This window comes from Garra rufa, chromosome 10 (genome assembly GCF_049309525.1).
Source record: "Garra rufa chromosome 10, GarRuf1.0, whole genome shotgun sequence".
Lineage (NCBI taxonomy): Eukaryota > Metazoa > Chordata > Actinopteri > Cypriniformes > Cyprinidae > Garra > Garra rufa.
In genome coordinates this window covers 32,890,479-32,911,837 of record NC_133370.1, presented here as the reverse complement: position 1 = coordinate 32,911,837, position 21,359 = coordinate 32,890,479, and the positions used below count along the sequence as shown (strand labels likewise).

At 37.3% G+C, this 21,359-nt stretch overlaps 1 protein-coding gene across 2 annotated transcripts in view; it reads right to left on the bottom strand.

The window, feature by feature from the left end:
• The window catches only part of eif4g1a (eukaryotic translation initiation factor 4 gamma, 1a), a 46,984-nt gene extending 26,226 nt beyond the window's left edge, over positions 1 to 20,758 (bottom strand). For both annotated transcript variants that reach the window (XM_073849815.1, XM_073849817.1), the window contains exons 1-8: positions 20,339 to 20,758; positions 11,428 to 11,507; positions 9,622 to 9,740; positions 5,007 to 5,090; positions 4,799 to 4,831; positions 3,010 to 3,030; positions 2,352 to 2,531; positions 2,186 to 2,270 (exon numbers count right to left, since the gene is read on the bottom strand). In XM_073849815.1, coding sequence (XP_073705916.1) covers positions 2,186 to 2,270; positions 2,352 to 2,531; positions 3,010 to 3,030; positions 4,799 to 4,831; positions 5,007 to 5,090; positions 9,622 to 9,696 — 478 coding nt within the window. In that variant the 5' untranslated portion in view covers positions 9,697 to 9,740; positions 11,428 to 11,507; positions 20,339 to 20,758. The remainder of the gene's footprint in view (positions 1 to 2,185; positions 2,271 to 2,351; positions 2,532 to 3,009; positions 3,031 to 4,798; positions 4,832 to 5,006; positions 5,091 to 9,621; positions 9,741 to 11,427; positions 11,508 to 20,338) is intronic.
• Positions 20,759 to 21,359: the final 601 nt, after the last annotated feature.

The following is a 21,359-nucleotide window of genomic DNA, read 5'->3' as shown; positions in this document are numbered from 1 at the left end:
CGTAACACAGCGGACAACACGGGTACAAATTAGTTGTAAATTGATTATCAAATTGTTTAATTAGGGTTTATACGTTATTTCTGTGACAGTTCAAGAGAAATCCTTTAATCTTACTACTGTAACTGCCCGTTTTAAATGATTATTAAACAGCAAGCAAACTATTCACTCTGAATTCACTCACTCGTTTTTATTCACTCCGTCAAGTGAACTGTACGAGTGGACTAATGTAGAGAATTGTGATTTCGGATACAGCATGGGTCTCCAGGATCAGGGTTGAATACCTCTTAAATAATGAAATCAAAACTCCTTGCGACTGAACAGAATCATTTAAACGGGTGATTCATTCAGGAACGAAACACTATTCCAATTTGCGTCTCTGAGCAACATGACAATTTTTGTTGGCGAAATAGAGCAATAACAGGCAATACTGCATCTAAAACGAAAGTCTCTTAATACTAATTTCTTGTTTACTGAACTGTTGTAAATTCAATATCACATTTGTAATCATGCTGCTTACTGGAGATAAAAAAAAAATGCACTTTTCATGTCATACTGACAAACTATATGAAATAAATGTATATATTTTTTGCCCTCATATCTTGAATTTTGTGATCACTCTAAATGCATTTTATAAGATTGAATCATGCAGTGAAAACAGAACTCAAAATACACACGCAATTTTCTAACCTTCATCACGTAGTGCACTCTGTAGGTGTGTTTAGTTTTTATGCAATATACTCAAAAATGTCAAATCACACATCGGTATACCAACAATTACAAGAGTCACGTAATTTGTATTAAGTGCAATTTTGGCACCACTAGCAACAGGGGCTGGACTCACGAAAATCTTTTTGATTCTTCAAAAATTCTTAAGTTCTCGAATATGTCTTTCTCAGACTGAATTCATGGCTGAAGACATGGTTCTTGATACCCAACCCTAATCCCTATTAATAGCCCTGCTAAGTATTAAATGTAGCTAGTGTTGTTGTAATGCAATTATTTTTAAGACTCTTACAAGAATTTAAATTCTTCTTAAACTTTGATAAGAACATTCTAAAAAAAAGAATTTTTGGGAACACAATATTCTTAACTTTCCTCTTAAATGATTAGTTCACTTTCAGAACAAAAATTTACAGATAATGTACTTACCACCCTTATCATCCAAGACGTTCCTGTCTTTTTTTTCCTTCAGTCGTGAAGAAACTATTTTTTTTGAGGACAACATTTCAGGATTTCACGTCATATAATAGATACTTATGGTGTGCGCAAGTTTGAACTTCCAAAATGCAGTTTAAATGCAGCTTCAAACGGCTCCAAACGATCCCAACCGAGGAAGAAGGGCCTTATCTAGCAAAACGATCTGTTATTTTCAAAACAAATTGACAATTTATATACTTTAACCTCAAATGCTCGTCTTTGCGAGACGCATGCATAGTTTGTGTAATCCGAGTCAATAGATTTAGGGTGTGTCCAAAAACTCCCATCTCGTTTTCGTCTTCAACTTCAAAATGTCCTACAATGCTGTTTTACCCTATTTTGTAAAGGGCTTTTGATCTTTGGATGTTCACTTTGTAAACACTGGGTCGGTACTTCTGCAGCGATGTAGGATGATTTTAAAGTTAAAGAAAATGAGATGGCAGTTTTCCAACATACCCTAACTGTATTGACCTGGGTCACACAGACTACACATACGCATCGCAGAGACTAGACAAGATGAGCATTTGAGGTTTCAAAAGATAAGACCCATCTTCCTCGGCTGGGATAGTTTAGAGCAGTTTGAAGCTGCATTTAAACAGAAGTTTGGAAGTTCAAACTTGGGGGCACCATACATATCCATTATATGGAGAGAAATCCTGAAATGTTTTCCCTCAAAAAATTTCTTTATGACTGAAGAAAGAAAGACATTAACATCTTGGATGACAAGGGGCGAGTACATTATCTGTAATTTTTTGTTCTGTAAGTGAACTAATTCTTTAAGTTAAAAAAAACAAAAAAACAGTTGAGATGTAGGACTGTTTTGTGAATCCGGCCCCTGAACTGCAGAAATGTTTCCTGAACATTTAAAGATTCAAAGTGTACCACAGGCTGGTGCAAGACCACTTGAAAAAAAGCAAAAATATCTGAGTAAGAAAAATGATTTGGGAGATTCAAACAAGCAGGGGAGGCCCAGAGCAGAGCCTCTTACCATATGTACCGTATTCAGCTGGACTGCTTCCAGGGTAAAAGCCTGCAGAGTACTGCTGCGTTGGGGGCATGTAGGGGGGGCGGTACTACAATAGAAAAAAGGTTGTTAGATGCACGAACAGTCTCACAAAAACTGCACAAACTGTTAAAAGTACAATATGTGTTACCTGTCCTTGAAAGAAAATGGTATGGCCCTGAGTGTTGGCGAATGGCAACTGTTGCTGGGGAATCATCATAACCTGTGAGGTAGGTTGGTAGACATGAGTGGGCGCAACAGACCGGGGGGTGTTGCTGGGTGGGACCCGAGGGGCACTGCCTTGCATGTTGGGCCGGTTAGGGTAGTACGGCTGTGGAAGAAAAGAGATTCAGAAAACAAGCCGCACAATACCAAACTTCACATTTTGTGTTACTTCTGTAGCGTTACAAAATCATATGCATGCAAACAGGATCAATTTTTCAGCAGCCATTTTTCCAATCTCAGTTACCTCTTGGAAAAGTAATTTACACTATATTTTATTTAACACTAACACAACTGATGCTTACCGTTACAATCACAAAACCGAAGAGCTAAACTTGTTAAAGCTTAGTGGGACCGCACTTTTTCTTAATATGCCACTAGTTTACACCAAGAATTATCAATAAACTATTTTCCTACCAAATATACTATTTTCCTACATTTCTAGTCATATTGTATACACCTGATCAGTATAACTTGTAACTTTTTCTTTAAATGTTTATGTACACCTTGACATGCATATATGACAAAAACTCTGGACTGTCTGATTACATTGGCTGTGGACAGAGGGAGATGAGAGGGCCAGTTACCTGCAGTGACCTGAATCCACCCTTCAGCCACACAAAATAGCAGAAGAAATAGAGTGGAGAGAAGGCATAAGAGAGAAACAGACAACAAGAAGCAGCAGTAAACGTTAGCCATCGGCAGTGAAAGCAAGCATGCACAGTTAAGAACAGCCTGAGAAATACAGTTCAAGTACAACACAGGTCAGTGGCACGCAGAGAACAAGTTAGCAATGGTGAAAGGATGAGATTCAAAATGGCTCTTTTAAATATGCATGCAGTCTTTGACAATGGGGGTTGGGAATCAACAACAACAAAAAAAATTTTAAATTCCGTATTTTTCTGGATAAATTCTAGGCTCTGCTCTAATTGTTAAAAAAAAAAAAAAAAAGTATGTCTAATTAATTATAATCGTGAAACATACACAATTTAACAGCAATTTATTAAAACTTTACATTTAAAGGCCCTATGAAATAAAGTTTTACCAAATTCTGTGTATTCCACATCTTTCTGGATTCCATTTGAATGATTTCATTACATTAATAATAAAAAAATAATTTATTGTTATTCTATTTCTTTCTTTTTTTTAGAAAACTGTTTTTGCATTTGTTTGGTAAATAAATTCTGGTAAATATTTTCTTCTAGTAAATATTCCTTAAATTCCTTAATAATACGTTTATTATTAGTTGTACTATCATTACAGTTTATTCAAGATAAACCAAACTTTTATTTTGATGGGTTGCTGTGCAGACCTTTAAGTTTCTGTTTGCATATGATATGACAACAGTTTTTCGGCAAAAGAAATGGTCAAGTTCATGAAGTTCTAGTTCTAGATTTTACTTATGCGTTTATGTACCTATATATTGAGGCGGCAGAGACACAGCAAGCGTATTGTGCGATTCAGCATGTGGTAAATGAAACAGCATGTCTGCGCCCTTCATGCAATACGCAAAACACGCAGAATTCATATTTACATAGTACTTTCTGCAGCCTAATATTCACAGACACAATTCTGATTCAAGTCTACTGACCTATTGTTGATTTATTCATCCAAAACTTGCCATATTCTTTGACATTCCGCATCATGCAGTAAATTTTGGATCATAAAATTCTGTGATTGTCCATGTTTTATGCATCACGGAAATAATAGGGCCCTATACTCAGAATGATTTAGTTATGTTACCATCTCTCAAACATGCATTCTTCTGTCTATGCAGAAACCATTGCATAAAATACTCTGCAGTCCGTAATAGTACTAAATTCAAAACCGAATCCGATTTCAGATTCCAAAATTTGCTTATATATTGTAAACCTTAAACACTACTTACATGTATTCTCAATGAAACTGTTGAAACTGTTGTATCTGCATTAATGACATACCTTAAAAAATAAATACAAATCTTCAGAAGAGCCAGAATGTCAGTCTGATATTCAGTCTGACCAGTTTGTAAGACATAAATAAACATACACCTAAGAAATTAGGAAGTGATTACGTTCTTAAATTTTTTTACATTGATCTTATTATTTCAAGTCTATACCATCCTTTTCAATCCAACAAAAAAATCTAACAGATTATTTGGTTTAAATAATATACATTTAAAAAAAAAAAAAACTAAAACAATCTAATGGTTTGTTCAACATAAGGATTCCCAACCCCACTAACAGTGGAAATGAATACAGAAAAGGACAGCAAGAGCAGCACCTAAATGCAAGAAAACCTGTAGTTCATTATAGACTAGTTTTGTGAGGGGAGGGGGGGTGCAGACAGAAGACTTCAGAAATCAAGCAGGAGCCAGTTTATGAAAATTGGTAGTACCTGTTGGTGTAAAGCACGAGGCCCTGGTGCAAACTGGGAGGAAAATGAAGAGTAAAAGGTCAAAGTTGAGATGCAAAAAGGAAGCGGAATCTGCCACACGTGCAGTTTTTCTCAAACACAAGCAGGAATTAGGACATCTAGCTAAGCCACAAAACACACTGAATGCTTTGTGAGTCGAGGAGACTTTCATAGCTTGAAGATGGTGTACCTGTCTGGGTTGCGGTGCAGTGTTCATTTGTGGATTTGGCCCGGGAAACACAACCGAGGAAGGCTGACCGGGGGGATAGGCAGCCTATAGAACAAACGGAAAGACGGAAAATGTTAAAGCAATGTGACTACAATGGTTAAATTTGCAACAGTTTGAGAAAGTTAAAATTTGACGTGGTCAAATTTGTGTGAGTGTATGGTCTACGCTGCTCCTAAGCATCTGCTCCATACAGAGCATGTTGTAGAGCTGCAGCACATAGCAGGAGTCAGATTTCACTGATAACGTAAAGAGAGGCGCTTTCAGTGCGAGCGTTTCGGGTGTAGAGTGAGGTTTATGCTTGCCACGTAAGTAGGAGCGCAAAAGTGTGCACGGAGCATGGCAAAATTGATGCAAATATTGAGAAAATGTTGGTGGAGAGAGGATTTGGTTTACTAAAGGTCCCTTATTGTCAAAATCGAAATTTCCTGGCTTTTTTCATGATAACTGAGGTCTAGGGGCTATGTAACTACCATATGAGTTTCAAAACAGTCAATCCACAGTAAACTGCACACAGCCTGCTTAAAGTAGCCGTTCATTTTCACGAGCCGCTGTGATTTCCGTACAGATGTGACGTCCGATCTACTCAGTCACCGCCTTCAGTCACCACCCCGAGCACCAACCACCGTCCCACCCTCCTTTTGTCAAACCCAGACAATATCGTGTCCATAACATTGCTAAGCAACAACAACACGAAAACAAGTCGAGAAAACCCTGTTCAGTCGATAGATGTCGAAACTACATCATTGCACAGGCTTCAGAACAACGTGAATATAAGAGACCACTGGCACGTCAACTTCAGCCTCTTTCACACAGCGATTCCGGTAAATACACGGATAATGTGTCCCTTGATTTGTTCCGGAGTTGTTTAATTTGGTTCATTCACAGTTGTTTTCTGGAATCTGTGCGTGCTTTACACACAACCCATAAAGACATCTGACATTTGGATGTGAGATGTAATGCGACGCGTACGTTTCACTAAACTGAAACTAACCTGAACAAACTGCTTCAGCGCTGATAGTGAGGAGCTGGCTCTGCCCGATCACTGCTTCATTCCACTTTGCACGTATTTTTTCGTCGTGAAGAGTCACATGATAACGTGCATCATCACTACAACACTGCCTTTATGGTTCTGGCTTTTGTTGACACAGCGCTCGTTCCCGTAATTTTCCAGAATCAGAGCGCATTGTGAAAGGGGCTTTGCTAAAGCAACAGTTATGTAGCTTACTGCATTCGGTGTTTGAAAAAGAAAAAAACATTAATGATCATTCTGAAATATCCTGTTGAGTATCAGCAAGCTAGGCTCTCTCTATGGCTCTGGGCTCGGCTAAAGCATACATGACCGTAGTTACCTGTGATTGGCCTGGCTGTGCGTCACTCAGAAAACAACAGGCCAATCAGAAGAGAGGCTCATGAATATTAATTAGATGGACCAAAATCGACCTGTTTTTGACAGAGCTCCTAAAAAAGGAGCCGTAAAAATATATTGAGATGGATTTTGGCACTTATACCGCAAATATATATTCTTAAGGACATCAACAACTAAAATAAGACTCTGTCCACGCGAAGCCGGTGCGTTCCCTATCCGATCATTTTTTTTCCTCGTTCTAAAGAAATATCTGCGTACACACGAAACCACTGAAAACGGTGTAGTATATATGCCAGACCAGTATGGGGTGCTGTAATTCTGCCATAGAGACACACTATACACGGAGAAGAAGACTTTGAGCATGCGCATAACCTTGCGCGCTGTATACGAACCAAGAAGTAATTTAATTTATTTTGCTATAATAAAGCTAGTAGGCTTAGTAGCAACACGAACACAATCATGTAGTCCGCCATTATTGTTGTTGCTGTTACGTGTGATGCAGCCGACACGTGATGTGATGACATCATCGTTTCACAAAATATACGGATTGGCTGTACACACGAAACCGCAAGGGTGTCGTTTTCAGATTTATCCACTTTGGTTTCAAAAAATAGCGGTTTCAGTCTCCTAAAACGCCGGATCCGTGTGGACGAAACGCCAATACGATAAAAAATTTATACGTATACAGCGAAACGCGTCTCCGTGTGGACAGGCCCTAAACCTCCAGAAATGTGTACAATATGGGACCTTTAAGATAAAGTAAAAGACCGCTATTTAAACCAGAGAACATGTTGGTATTCTTGTGGGGAAAAAAAAAAAAAACATGCAAGCACTGTTAGCCAGTTTAGTTCTATTTTTCATTTTGTTTTCATTTGGAAATGCTCATCTCTGCTCATGTTCAGGGCTGTCACTAAGGATTATTTCAGTAATCAAGTAATGTCTGTTGATTATTCTGACGATTAATCGAGTAATCAGATAATTCTAATTAATCTTTTCATAGTAATAAAAATAGACCTACGTGAACAATAGCCTTTAAAATGACTTAAAATACATATATAACAGCAATGAGGCAATAATTAGTTCAAATAAAGGAAGTAATCATATGGTTTTATTGAACAAAACTGTTAAAATTAAACAATAGTTTATTTACATTATGTATTATAACAAATGACTGCATAGGGCGCCAACGGCCTGACGATTGTTTTTACACTTTACTGCGCAATCAAATGTGTTTATTGACTTTACCACATTTAATTCAAATTTCCACTTAAACTTTAATATTATAAAAGCTACAGCCACTGTAATTTCTTGAATATGTGAACATCAAAATGTGTAAACTCAGAGTGAGGGTTTACACTTATTACGAAATGGCACTAAACAGTTAACATACTGAGAAAGATGTATTCTCCTGTGATTGTGTAAATTTATAAAAGATTCACCTTACAAATCTGATGAAATGGTGCACGTTGTGTTCCTAGATGAACTGTTTATGAAACAAAGGTTTAGAAACCATTTAGACAAAAAGGGTTCTTCTATGGCATCGTGAACCTTTATTTTTAAGAGTGTAGTGTTAATGTTGTGCTTTTTAATTAAGAATAGCAATGAATCGATGTATTGTTTTAGTCTTAAAGTGAAAGGTGTATAGATGCAAGCACAGACAATTTTCTTTCCTTGTTAAACGTGACAAGTTAGCAAATTCGAAAGCGAAAAGTATTCAAATCCTGGCTTAAAACTAGGGATGCTCATTTTGATTAATTTTCCTGACCGACAACCGCTGCGCGTTATCCGAACATTAACCGTTAACTGATAAAATTAGAATAATAAATTAGTTTAAAATAAAAATAGAATGCACAAGTATCTGTGATGATACAAAAAAACACAAGCAAATGTTGTTAACGTGCAAACAGCAGCATACAGAGCAACAACAAAAACTGTATTTACATATACTCAAATTATCACGCATCAGCAGCGCTTCTGAGAACAGAGAAAATCAGAATAAAATCTAATTAAGATGACAAAACTAAAACACACTGAATCCTTCTATGCGCTTTGAAGAACGGTACCGGGTCTTTTTCTTCCCGTCGGACATAAAAATATATAAAACCAACCTATACCTCAGTGTACCTAGTTTTTAACATGTCGACATGCTGTACAAATAGACTGGAACGCTGCCTGTTAACTCTTAGATCCGCGACAAAAACACCATCACAAAAATCCTTTCAATTTGCGGTTCGGGTCTTTTCATCCGCTGGTCATATGTGGAGAAACGTGTTTTTACATCGTTCAATAGCCAATCACAGACATATTTGTTGATTGGATGATCGCAGTGGCCAATCGGAGGCGGCTATGTTACAATCCACTCACCACTCAGAGTGCCGGTTTCAGTTCTGCTGACTTCTACACGTTCGTGAACTCTCTCAATAAAACAAAGAGAGTGTAGACATGTAAATAAGAGATTAATTGTACAGTGTAAAGGTTATTTTATTACTTTATTAACTTTGCTGTAGTTCATCGCAATCTCACAATGTATGAGTGACAGCTTTCCAGTGACTGTAACGGGAGAGCCTATTGCGCACTTTCTAGACTATAATTAATTCAGAATTTGAATACATTCACTCACGGATTCACTCTCTGATAGCCAATATCGCATATTGCATATTCTACATCAGTTACATCAACTAAGTGAAAGTAAAGCAGGTGCTTGCTCGTCAAAATATGTCTGAACAGCCGCATTGCATGTGTCGACACGTACCCCTGATTAAACAGATAACTTGCATATAGCATTATTTTTTCTTTCACCATGCAGTAAACATTAAAAAAATTAAATAAAGTAAATATTGGAAAAAACATTTAAACCGTTTAACTGATAATGATAATCAGTTAAAATTCTTACTGTCGGTTAACGGTTAAACGGTCAATATGAGCATCCCTACTTAAAACATAGCAAAAGAGAAACCCCCATTCACAAAATTCAAATCACAAACACTACTACTACTACTAATAAAAAAGAAAGGGTTGAATGTTAACCACTTTGTTACCATAAAACTATTTACTATGTTGTAGCAAAAAAGCTACCAAATTATGTGCTCCTGCGACAAACTGTAAAAGTCACAAAAGAGCGACCAATGAGTAGAATAAGTCTAGAGCCCTGTAAAGGAGATTCATTTAATCCTGATCACGACTATAGGTTTTCTCAGATTCCGCTTTTACCTGTGTCAGTCCTGGCGACTGGGAGGGGTGGGGAACCGTAGGGGGTCCTGTTATAGGCTGAGGTGGTTTATTCATTTCCTGTGGTTCTGCATGAGGGGGCCTCACACTTGCCTGCCAAACTAGTGAATCAACAAAACATGATTTTATTTTACTCAAATACAAATGGCTGCGCTTTCCAACCTATCAAAATTAACATTATCAGCCATGTAAGTAAAACATACAATAATTAGAGATGCACTGATTGACCGGCTAGTGATCGGAATCGGACGATTTTTCACATGATCGGCGACCGGCCGGTCAATCTCTCGTCTTGCCGATTCCTAGCCGATCCTTTCATTGCCAGCGGCGCATGCAATTACGTCACAGCCACGCGTGCACTCACAGTCGCTTGTAACCATGTCGTTGGTGTGAGTGATGACATATAGATCGCAGTTTGTAACATTTAAGGCCAAAATACAACGTGAACGAACAACCACGAAAACATTCGTAACAACAAACCTAATAAAACACTTCCATCATCAAAACCATCACTCAGCTGAATATGCCCAGTTTGAAAAGGGAAAAGTGGCTAAAGCTAGAGTCTCCGAGTCTAAGCCAAAGCTCGCCAAAGTGTCAAAGTGAACGTTTGTTTAGCTTGGTTGGACATGTGGTAGATCAAGCCCCCCGCTCTGCATATTTTGCATTTCTCTCTTAGTTAAACCTGATTCAGATAACCCACTCGTTAGGAGTAAGCTCTGTGAATGAACTGTGTTTCGATTGACATGGTCCCTGCACAGTGTTCATTGCTCCCTACTCCCTGAGCAGGGGAAATCCATTGACGTTTACTACACTTTTCATACACATTTGCGCTGCGCCACCACATACAGCCTCTTCACACACTTATAGTTCAAAGCGAGCATATATGTTCCATTTAAACCTCATTAAAGTGTACGCGACGTGAATTTAAATTGCATTTAGTTACAGATGCATTTATGTCACACTTCTCTAGTAAGTTTAATCTGTGTGTGAAGACGCTGTATGTGGTGGCGTAACGCAAATATGTGAAGGAATGTTATGAAGTGTAGTACAGCTGGATTAACTGGTGACAAGGCAGAAATGCTTCTCTTTATCAAGAAAAATTTCCATTAATGCTCAAGTAGTAGCATTTAGTACTAGCATTGTTATTTCTACCTGTTTGAAGAAACAGGGCACTTTTTGTTATTAAAGTTGTTGTGAGACGATCCTGTAATTTATGTTTTAAAAAAATCCCATATAAAATGTATTGAAGTAGATTTTTGTAAGTAAGCCTGCTTTGTTACTTATTTTATTTCTAATGTTTTCAAGGCTGACAGCACTTTATTTTGTTAAAGTTATTTTATTATGAGAAGATCCTGTAATGGTTATTCATTTCTTTTATTATAAAATAAAAAAAAATTACATTGAGGAAAAGATTTTTGTTAGTATAATTATACTATGTTAGTTACAGGAACTAATTTTATATCTTTTTCGAAGGCACAAAGCACTTTATTTTGTTAAAGTTATTTTGTTGTAAGAAGATCCTGTAATGTTTAATATTTATTTTATTATAAAATAAATTTAATTAAAAGAAAATACTACTGTATATTACAGTTCTTAAAACAAAATCGGAACCGGCAGGTCACACTTACTGAAAAATCTGAATCGTCCAAGAAAATCGTCCAAGAAAATCGTCCTGAATTTCCCTGAGGGATCTTCCCAAGGGATTAATAAAGTATATTCAATTCAATTCAAAATTGCAATCGGTGCATCTCTAACAAAATGTGTTATTAAAAATTGTGAAAATCATACCTCTAAATTAGTATTATGAATCTCAGGGGTATCAACAAGCCCTCAGGGAGAGTCCGTGTGTAGTGTGTCAGCAATTCACCCTAGAAAGAAATAAGAGCCAATTAGTTTGCTATTGCATAAAAAAAAAATCACTAGCATCAATTAAATCATCAGCAGACAGGGTAGGAATGCTCATGTCATGACCAAAAACATCTCTCTTAATCAAGTGGAGTTCTGTATTGTCATGTAGTTACAACAAGACTACGATCCATCCTGTGATTAAGTGCACTGTGTGTAAACGCAATTTAAAAGCTTGATTAGTCAGACTAAAATAACTCATTCTTTTAAAATGTGAAACACTGTAGTCACACCGAAACTACACTGGTCTGGTTTTCGCAAAGTGGGACTAACAAACCAAGAAATCTAATCATAGTTTAGTTTTGACAGACACAATGATCAAGCTACAAAGAGCCTTATTGTGTTGTACAATGTGTAATCCATCAAATATTTGTGTCACGTAAACTATGATTCAAATGTTTAGGGTCAGTGAGATGTTTAACATTTTTGAATGTCATGTTATGGTCAAAAGGCTTTAACCAAAAGACAATAATACTGTGAATCACTGTTATAATTTAAAATTTAAATATTTTATTTATTCCTGTGACAACAAAGCTGAATCTTCAGTGTCATGTGATCCTTCAGCAATCCTACTATGATTTGGTGCTGAAGAAACATCGCTTATAAATCCTAAAAACAGTTGTTGCATAATATTTTTGTAGAAACCATGACATTTTTTCTCAGGATTCTTAGATGAAATATTCTGAAGAATGCATCCACGTGGAGCAGAAGTATAAAGGAAAAAAAAAATCCAACCACATACAGTAGTGAAGTAACAGTAGAGGCTGACTACGCACATGGGTAGGAAACATTCCACAACTACAATTATTCATCTTAAAACACTCACAAAAAAATAAAAACATGAGTTAAAGTTTTAGCTGCGTCAACAAGAAACCAAGTTCCATCAGTGACAAACATCTGAATGTCAAACATAGCTGCAGCACAGACGGGAACTATAAAACACACCAGTTACACTACAGCAAATGTACACTATGTACCCGATTGCAATCCCAAAAAGGCCTAAATGCACGCTCTGTACGGGCAAGCAAAGAACGGGTGGGGGTCTACTAGTGTCAATTGAGATAAGACCACACCCTTAAGACCTCAAACACACAGCCAGACTGAGCATTTAACACAACCTCTCAGCTCAGCTGAGAAAGGATGGGGAACACACAGGAGAGCAGCTGGAGAGCTCAGACCAGGGGTTATAGAGATGTAGACTCTTCATTGTGGGAGTGTCTGTCTGCCCCATGTGACCCTCACACAATAGGGCAGGACTTACCATCCAGCTCTGTGTTTTTGATCCCGACAGATGGCAACCAATAAACACCCTCAGAACCTCTCAAAAAGACCTGAATTTCTGGGAGAGGGTAGAGGGGGAGGATGAGCGACGCTGGGAAACTGAAGCACGTGGGGAATGTGCTTCCTTCAGAGGAAACACTAGAGCCTCTGACAGACCAACGAGGCAAAGCTGCATTTAGGAATTTCTTACTCAAAAGAAAAAAGCGGGACAACAGGTCAGAAAGGCAATGGTGCCATGGGCGTAACCAAAGTAGGACGGAGACAACCTAGAAATGAACGAGCTAAACATGGGATGTTTATGGTACGAGGGGGAAGGGTAGGCCACGCGCAGTTCAATATAGCCCGATGCCCAACCATCCGTGACATCCAGATGAAGTGTTTGTGGGGTGGTGGGGGGAGGGAACACCAGGCTCGAGTTGTAGAGTTATGATCAATGCATTTCGGAGAAATGACAAGCTATTAGCTTATAAAGTCCTAAATTTGTGGGCACTTATGCAACAAAGTAGGGCTGGGCGATAAAACGATAACGATATATATCGCGATAGACAAGAGATCGATATCAATAAAAAATGTGTTCGATAAAACGTTCGATATTTTGTATTCTTCGTCGGCCCGCCCAGCCCCCCTTTAACGTTCAGTTCATAGCGCCAGATCACAATAGAAGTTAAGGTTATCTTTCCTACAGAACGGGTCCTTGTTGTTGTATTAAACAAACTAAATAGCCTTATGTTATTAATCTTATTTACACGACGGCATGTGATTTCTGTCTCTACATGATCGCGCGTTTACAATGTCTCCTCACAGACGGGATCGCGGACTCCATTCATAAAAACGGACTTTACTATAGGGGGAATGCCGCGGAATTCGTCGATTTTTGGACCAATAAATCAACAGTTGGTCTGTTAATTAATTCAGATCGCGATATGGACTAGTGTCTGTGAAAACTGAAATGCAAAAAGACCGTTTCAATAAGAATCCTGCATGTTCCGTTTGCCTCTATGTGTATGAATGGAGGAGACGCGTTTTATTTTCACTACACGCATACTGCACACGTGACGCTCCCGCTAATTTTTGGCCTTTGCATCTCACATGAACAGACAAACTCCAATAAATACATCTCCAAAGCTGCTGTGAGTGTCACTTTTTGTCAATTTTACCGTTTCATTAGTGAAACTAGCATCATTCATACTGTATTACACACTGAAACTTCACGGCAACCTGTCAAAATAAAAGTACGGTTTAACATGTAACAGAACAATATTAGTCTTGTATTACTTTATACAGTATAATGTAGGTGTTTATATGTTCACATTTAAATAATTTACATAAAACAATATATATGATAAATTAAAATAAAGAGTCACCACTTAATTGTTGAAAAAATACTATTATTATTAAACCTTTTTTTAACTGAATATAATTTTTCTTCTATGTATTAATTTTAACAGTAAAGCTCCGTTTATTTTTATTTTTAAAAATAAATCAGTGATTTTGCTTTCATTTGATTATCAGAAAAATTAAAACAAGAATTTCTGAAAAAAAAAAAAAGATCGTAAGGCCCTATTGTTCAAAATGTTGAAAGTTTTGGACTTATTTTTTTCACTTAAATAAATATTTTTGTTATTACACAAAGTATAGGCTAAAGTACCGGGAAAGAAGTAATGTTGGCTACTGGCAACCAGCAATCTGTGCAGAAATAAATATTATCAGCCAAGTACTTTGCAACAACCTCTGACCTGTGGTCAAGCCGTACTTCTGGGCCATACATTAGCTTGACCATTCACTTCATCGACAATGAATGGGGTTTGAACTGAGGATTAAGAGATAATTAAGTGCATATTGTGACTTTAGACTTATGTTTACATTTTAATTATTTGAGTTTTCCATGGTTGTTGACATTTCTGTCTTAATAACTGAGGGGATTATGATCAGAGGCAGGTTAAGTTTAAAATAAAAATGCTTGAGTGTAATATATTTTTCTCCTGGTCCTTATTTTAAATGGGTCATAAAAATATCAATAATTATCGATATCGACCGATATGAAACACTGATATCGTGATATAGTTTTCAGCCATATCGCCCAGCCCTACAACAAAGTTTACGTTTTTTACAGGTACGCACACAGTTGAATGTACACCATTTCAAAGTATACTCTATTTGCTTGAACACAGGTGCTCAACATATGCGTGAACATCCTTGTCCAGCGTCTGCGCTATTTCTCTCCAAAAGTTACGTACCCTAAAAAAAAAAAAGAAAAGAAAAAAAGTCGTAATTAGTGAGGCACCGAAATTAAAATTCTTGGCCGAAACCGAAAAAGAGGACACCAAGGCCGAAAACCGAAACACCGAAAGAATTATGCCAATTATTAGTACCATTGCATTCATCAATGAAAAATTAAGAGCTTTATTACAAGAACTGACTTTTAAAAACAAACCTTACACAAAATACGTTTCTTCTTATTTTTTTCCCCACCATGTTCAGGGCACAAGAAAAATATTAGAGAACTAAATTAATATCAGCATATGAAGTATAATCGTCTCTTATTGTATCTGAGAGAAAGCACATCAGATGCTGAAAGAACTGTCAGTTTTTACTTTCGCTTTAACATATTGCGCAGTTTTCACGTTGCTTGTGTGATATCCATTGGCTCACCTCCATGGTTTAAAACATAAATATTTATAAAAATACAGTATATAGAAAAGACATATCTTTAAAATATTGCGACGTAACACCAACGTAAAGCCATTGTTTTTCACTCACTGAAAGCTACATCTGTCTCGATCTCTGCTCTGATCACTGGCTGCAGCAACAACTGCAGACACACCCCCTCTTGAAATTTCGGCATTCAAGTTATGCAGATCGCTTTTCGTGGGTCTTTCTCAGATATACTGAAATACATCCACACCGCAGACGTGTTGCTTCAGACAAGCACATGCAGGCTGCGGTTTCTGTTTGCGTCAACATGCTGTTTCGGCCGTGTTGTTTCTAGAGATGCACCGATCTGGATTTTGGGGGCCGATCACCGATCACCGATCACCAAAAGCAGTATCTGCCGATCCCGATATTACCGATCACAGCGTCAAATCCATAAATTCTTCAATATTGTTGTCTCATGTACAAACATTGACATTGTATTATTAGTATAAAAAGTAGGAAATGAGAAAGTATCATGAATTGACCAGTTTTATTGCAGGCTGAGGCAAATTTCAATATTGAACACTCTCAAGACTCTCATAGACAACTTGGACTCAGCTTACATAGAGTAAGTGTTGCTTACTATCTTAAACTGTCTTTTGGCAGTAATTATGTACAACACAACATTTCACTCTTTTAGAGCTGACACAATTTGTAAACTATGAACCTTAGTTTTTCTGTGGAAAAAGTTAAATCTAATAAAAGAGTTAAATCTTAAAATAAAAAAATGATTATGTGCAAAACACACATGTGCACCATAATAAACATTTAACTCTCAGGAGGCTCTTTCTTAAAATCACAATTTAGAGTTTAGCAACAAGCTTTTTGTGGAAAAATAAAATAAATATGCCATACATATGCAAATACACATACATATACAGGGTGCAATTTGTGAAAAAAAAAAAAAACAGAAGGGGGGATGCTTTTAGAAACTTTTTTTTTAGTAAACTGTTACTGTAATCTGTTAACAACGCGCATTATACCCGTCTTTTTAGGCAAGAACCAGATAATGAGTGTCAGGTCATGAATTTTTTTTAATATGACAGAAGCTGTATTATGTGATCACAATTTAATAAAAACATTGTATTAATAGTAATGGTTTAATTTCAAACAACGAATACATTTTATAGAGAAGGTGAGCAAAGTATCAACGGAGCTTTTTGGAAACTCAGAATCAGTAAACCACTGCGTCGCAAAAAGATTCACTGTTTTGAAGCGCTCCAATCGGATCGCGAATCATTTGATTCAGTACGTTCAACTTCAAAGCGCGTATGGCGAATCATTTGATTTAGACGACTTTAAAGCGCGTATTGCAAATAATTTGATTTAGATCGGGACGTAGGAGCGGCTTCGCGGGACGTTTTATCCCCACCGTGGATAAAAATAATTCAGCAGAGGCAGGGATGCATAGACCAGAGGGGAGGAAATCCCCTCACCGGCGACGTCATCTTCAGTGTTAATGCGTTGTAGAGACAGCCGCGCCCATTAGGAGACCCTAGTCTGAGAAGTGGGAATGCGTGCTCTGGCGGCTGTTTGTTGATGTAAACGTCATCTGATCGGCCTGCTCTGATCTATTTTGAGAACTCCGATCAAAACCGATAGCGCCCCTATCGGTCGATTGCGATCGGATGCCGATCGATCGGTGCATCTCTAGTTGTTTCGGTGATAAAAGTCTTTCGGCCGAAAACCGAAAATGCCCTTTTGGACCATTTTCGGCCAAAAATTTATGGTGGCCGAATATTCGGTGCATCCCTAGTATTAATTATTGAAACTAGATTTGCAGGAATCTTACAACCCCCTCACACAAGTGCTCATCAACATGAGTGTCTAAGGTTGTTTCCAGTAGTTTGTTGTCATGGTCTTGCCTCCTCTATTTTTCTGATTGTGACCCAGGGAAGAGTTGCCATCTGATTAGTACAAAAAAGTAAACAAATAAAATTTAATGCACATGTGAACTGCACATACAATGTACGCGTTGTTCGAAAAAACAGGCTGTGAGTGTCAAGTACAATTGAGCAATAAACCTTTGACGACAAGAAAGTCATTACTTTATGAATTAGTTACACTACTAGTTATATTTACAGCTGCAAAACGATTGGTCGCGATTAATCGATTTAAAATAAAAGTATGTTTGCATACTATGTGTGCGTACTGTGTATATTTATACATATTTTTTAAATATATAAATTTATATAATATAAATTATATACAAGTGTTTACATACACAAAATTTATAAAGTACAATGGACAGTACACACATATGTAAACAAATTTATTTTGAACCGATTAATCGCAACTAATTTCACAGCTTTAGTTATATGACATTGTACTTGTATCTTTCCCATAAAACTCTCAAATGTTACTAACAATATATTTCTGCCTCATCATATGACCAAAATCCACATTAGACCGCACCACATTAAATGGTGACTGATTATGACTTAAGTAAAAGTGTTTGATTAATCTTACTTGGCATGTGTAGCTTGAAGCTAATTGTAGCTATAATATCCCCATATATGATTCTCATAATGTATTTTATAAAGAAAAATCACATTTTCAAAAGAAATCACATACGTTTCTAAGAAAATGTTTTGTTTTTCTAAAACAATTTAGTTACAGTAATATAATTTATAGCATTAGATGGATGTGGGTGGGCAATCCATGTAATGCCAGAGTAAAGTAATGCCACAACTTCCACATCAGTGATAAGATCATCTTTTCTCCTGACAAAATCAATGTAATGGCAATATTTCCATCTGCTGAATGTAAGCTTTACCATATTCCAAGCTTGCCTGATAAACTGGTGACTTTGTGTGACTGTGCGAGTTGTGAAAATTACGAAAATAAATCAAGAAATTATTGGACTGTTAGATTTCAAATCAGTATCACTATGCATAGTAACAGTAACTGTCATTCAAGATATTCATGTCTCTTTCTTTTTTCAGTCGCAATCACTGTTTCAGTTACTATTCATGGATTTTTCTCCATATAGTGGACTTCAACGATGCTCTAAGGATTGAAGGTTAAAAATGCAGTCTCAACACGGCTTTAAAGGGCTCTAAACAATCCCAGCCCAGGAATGAATATATATATTTGTACTTTTTAACCACAAATGCTAATTTTGTCTAGTTCTTATGTGCATGCATACTCTGATTCAACACAGTTAGGGTATGTTGAAAAACTCCCATTTCATATTCTTCCCCAACGTAAAAATCCTACGTCGCTGTTTTACCTTTTTTTTGGGGTGTTTGACCTTCTTTGCACGTTCACTTTATAAACACTGGGTCGATACTTCTGCAGCGATGTAGGACAATGTTGAAGTTGGAGTAGAAAATGAGATAGAAGTTTTTCGGCATAACCTACCTATATTGAACCAGAGTGCACAGAGTACACATCGCAGAGCTAGACAGGATGAACATTTAAGGGTTTTTTTTTAAAGAAAATAACATTTCATTAGATAACACTCTTCTTTCTCTGTCATGTAGAGCCCTTTGAAGCTGCACTGAAACTGCATTTTTTAATCATCAATCTGTTGAGCACCACTGAAGTCCACTATATGTAAAAAAAATCCTGTAATGTTTTCCTCAACAAACGTAATTTCTTAGCGACTGAATAAAGACATGAACATCTTGAATGACATGGGGTGAGTAAATTATCAGGATTTTTTTTTTTTTTTTGGAAGTGGAGCAATCCTTTAAGCAACTAAAACCATTATGGTGTTTCATATGACAAAGCCACGAGAAAATAAATGAACCAAACAGGCTGATTTAATTATGAAATCCTCAACTGAAACTCCAACATCCAAATAGCATTGAACTCTTTTTTTTTTTTTTTTAAACATACTTTTTACAGAACAGACAGGTAGAGCTGGGGAAAAAAAGAAAACCCACAAGGGTAACATTTTCCAAATGGTGAGTTTTCTGCACGCTGGGGCCCCAGAAATGTGAGGAAAGCAGCGAGCTGCTCCTACAGACGTGTCACACCGCAGCCATGATGCACTGCCGGTGTGGCTAAATAGCGCTAGCCTCCATATGGCACTGACACGTTCACATGCACTCAACTTTCTATAGCATAACAACATCGTTTTATTCCCAAACCACTTTTTAACGACCTCGACACGCCATCTGACGAAAAGCCACCCCGACAACCATATGTGAAAGCTAAAAATTCAAGCCGGGCCCTGAGTAAATGTGAAGGGAAGTGTCGATTTCACCGCACTAGCTTATTAGCTACCCCCCTCTAAATCAATGACATGGTGAAAGCCGACGGTCAGTGAGATCGACGCTTCGGCTCGTTTACAGTATCGTATGTAACACATCGGTAAAGTTGAGTTTGTTGAGGAAAAAACTCAGTCAAACTTATTCTAACGTCCGCGTGCCGACATTCCTTCTAACGTTATACGTCACATGAGACATTTAACGGTCACAAATGCTCCTAAAATACCACAGAACAAGCCATCCACAGAGAATATGCCATGCAAACCTCAACGGGACGGGACAAAACTGTGCAGAGTTTATATGTTCCCCAAAATTCACAGAAGTGACTTCCAGAAAAATCAGCAATGAGTGTGTGAACCTGAAAAAAGCCAAGTCCTGGGAAATAAAGCCTCAGAAACACATAACCGGGTTATCAGGGAGAGATATTAGGAAAATAATCAGTGACAAGTTAAAAGAAAAGCGTTTAACAAAGAAAATGTTTGATACGTGACCACACATCAACATTAAACCCGTCGTGAGAATCAATCTAGGCCCGCTTGGCCCCTACGATTATCGGTTTAAACGCGGCTATCGAAGTTAGCATAGGCGATAGGATTACTCACCCGGCACCGCAGACAAATGGGAAAACTTGAGGGCAAGACTTCGTCAACGTGTTTCTTGAAAGTTTGCTTTTTGTTATTTTTCGTTACTATCAGAGGGCGTCTTGGTTCCACAGGGATATTTGGGGTAATCAAGTGAGAAGTGTTGGCTAGCGGCTGACACTTTAGGTTTAAATCCCATGTAGCGTGCAAAGGCTAGAAAAAGTGACAGTATGGGGAAAAAAATAATAAATACAGTTTTCAGATGTTACTACTGACAAAGTTGATGCCCCCAGGACAAGCCTCTTGACTGGAGGTCCATGCTTAAGGCGCGGATGGTGACGGATTGCCGGTAAATTGATCACACTTCTCTTAATAAACGCGATTAGAAAAGAGCCATGGTGCTTCAGCGTTTCTCCCCTTGAGCCCGCAGAACCGGACGGAGTGCTCAGTGAGCCGCGTGGGTACTTCCGGGTTAATCAACCTGCGCGCTGCGGGGTCACTTGCCAAGGGTAGAAATACGGTGCAATAATAAAAGTCTCCTCCACTTACACAGACTTCAGATTATGAACGTTAATCTATCTATCTATCTATCTATCTATCTATCTATCTATCTATCTATCTTAGATTTAGATTTAATATTGATCACAATAATTGTACCTTTTGTGAGGTTGAAATTGAAACGACTGCACAATTTTTTTTTGACTGTTTAGTTAGCAGAGCCTTTTGTGTGGCTTAAAGTTTCAATTAACTTGTCTGCTGAATTTTCTAAAAATGATATCATTTTTGGTTTGATAATGGAGGATGTACAAACTCAATATTTACTGAATAATATTTTTATTTTGGGCAAATGTTATATTCATAAATGTAAGTGCCTTAAAACAAAACAATTGTTTTTCAGAAGGAATTTTGGTTGTTCTGTAAATCTGTTAGACTCTTAAAATGAATAATAACAATACAAAAATCTATCTATCTATCTATCTATCTATCTATCTATCTATCTATCTATCTATCTATCTATCTATCTATTTATCTATCTATCTAT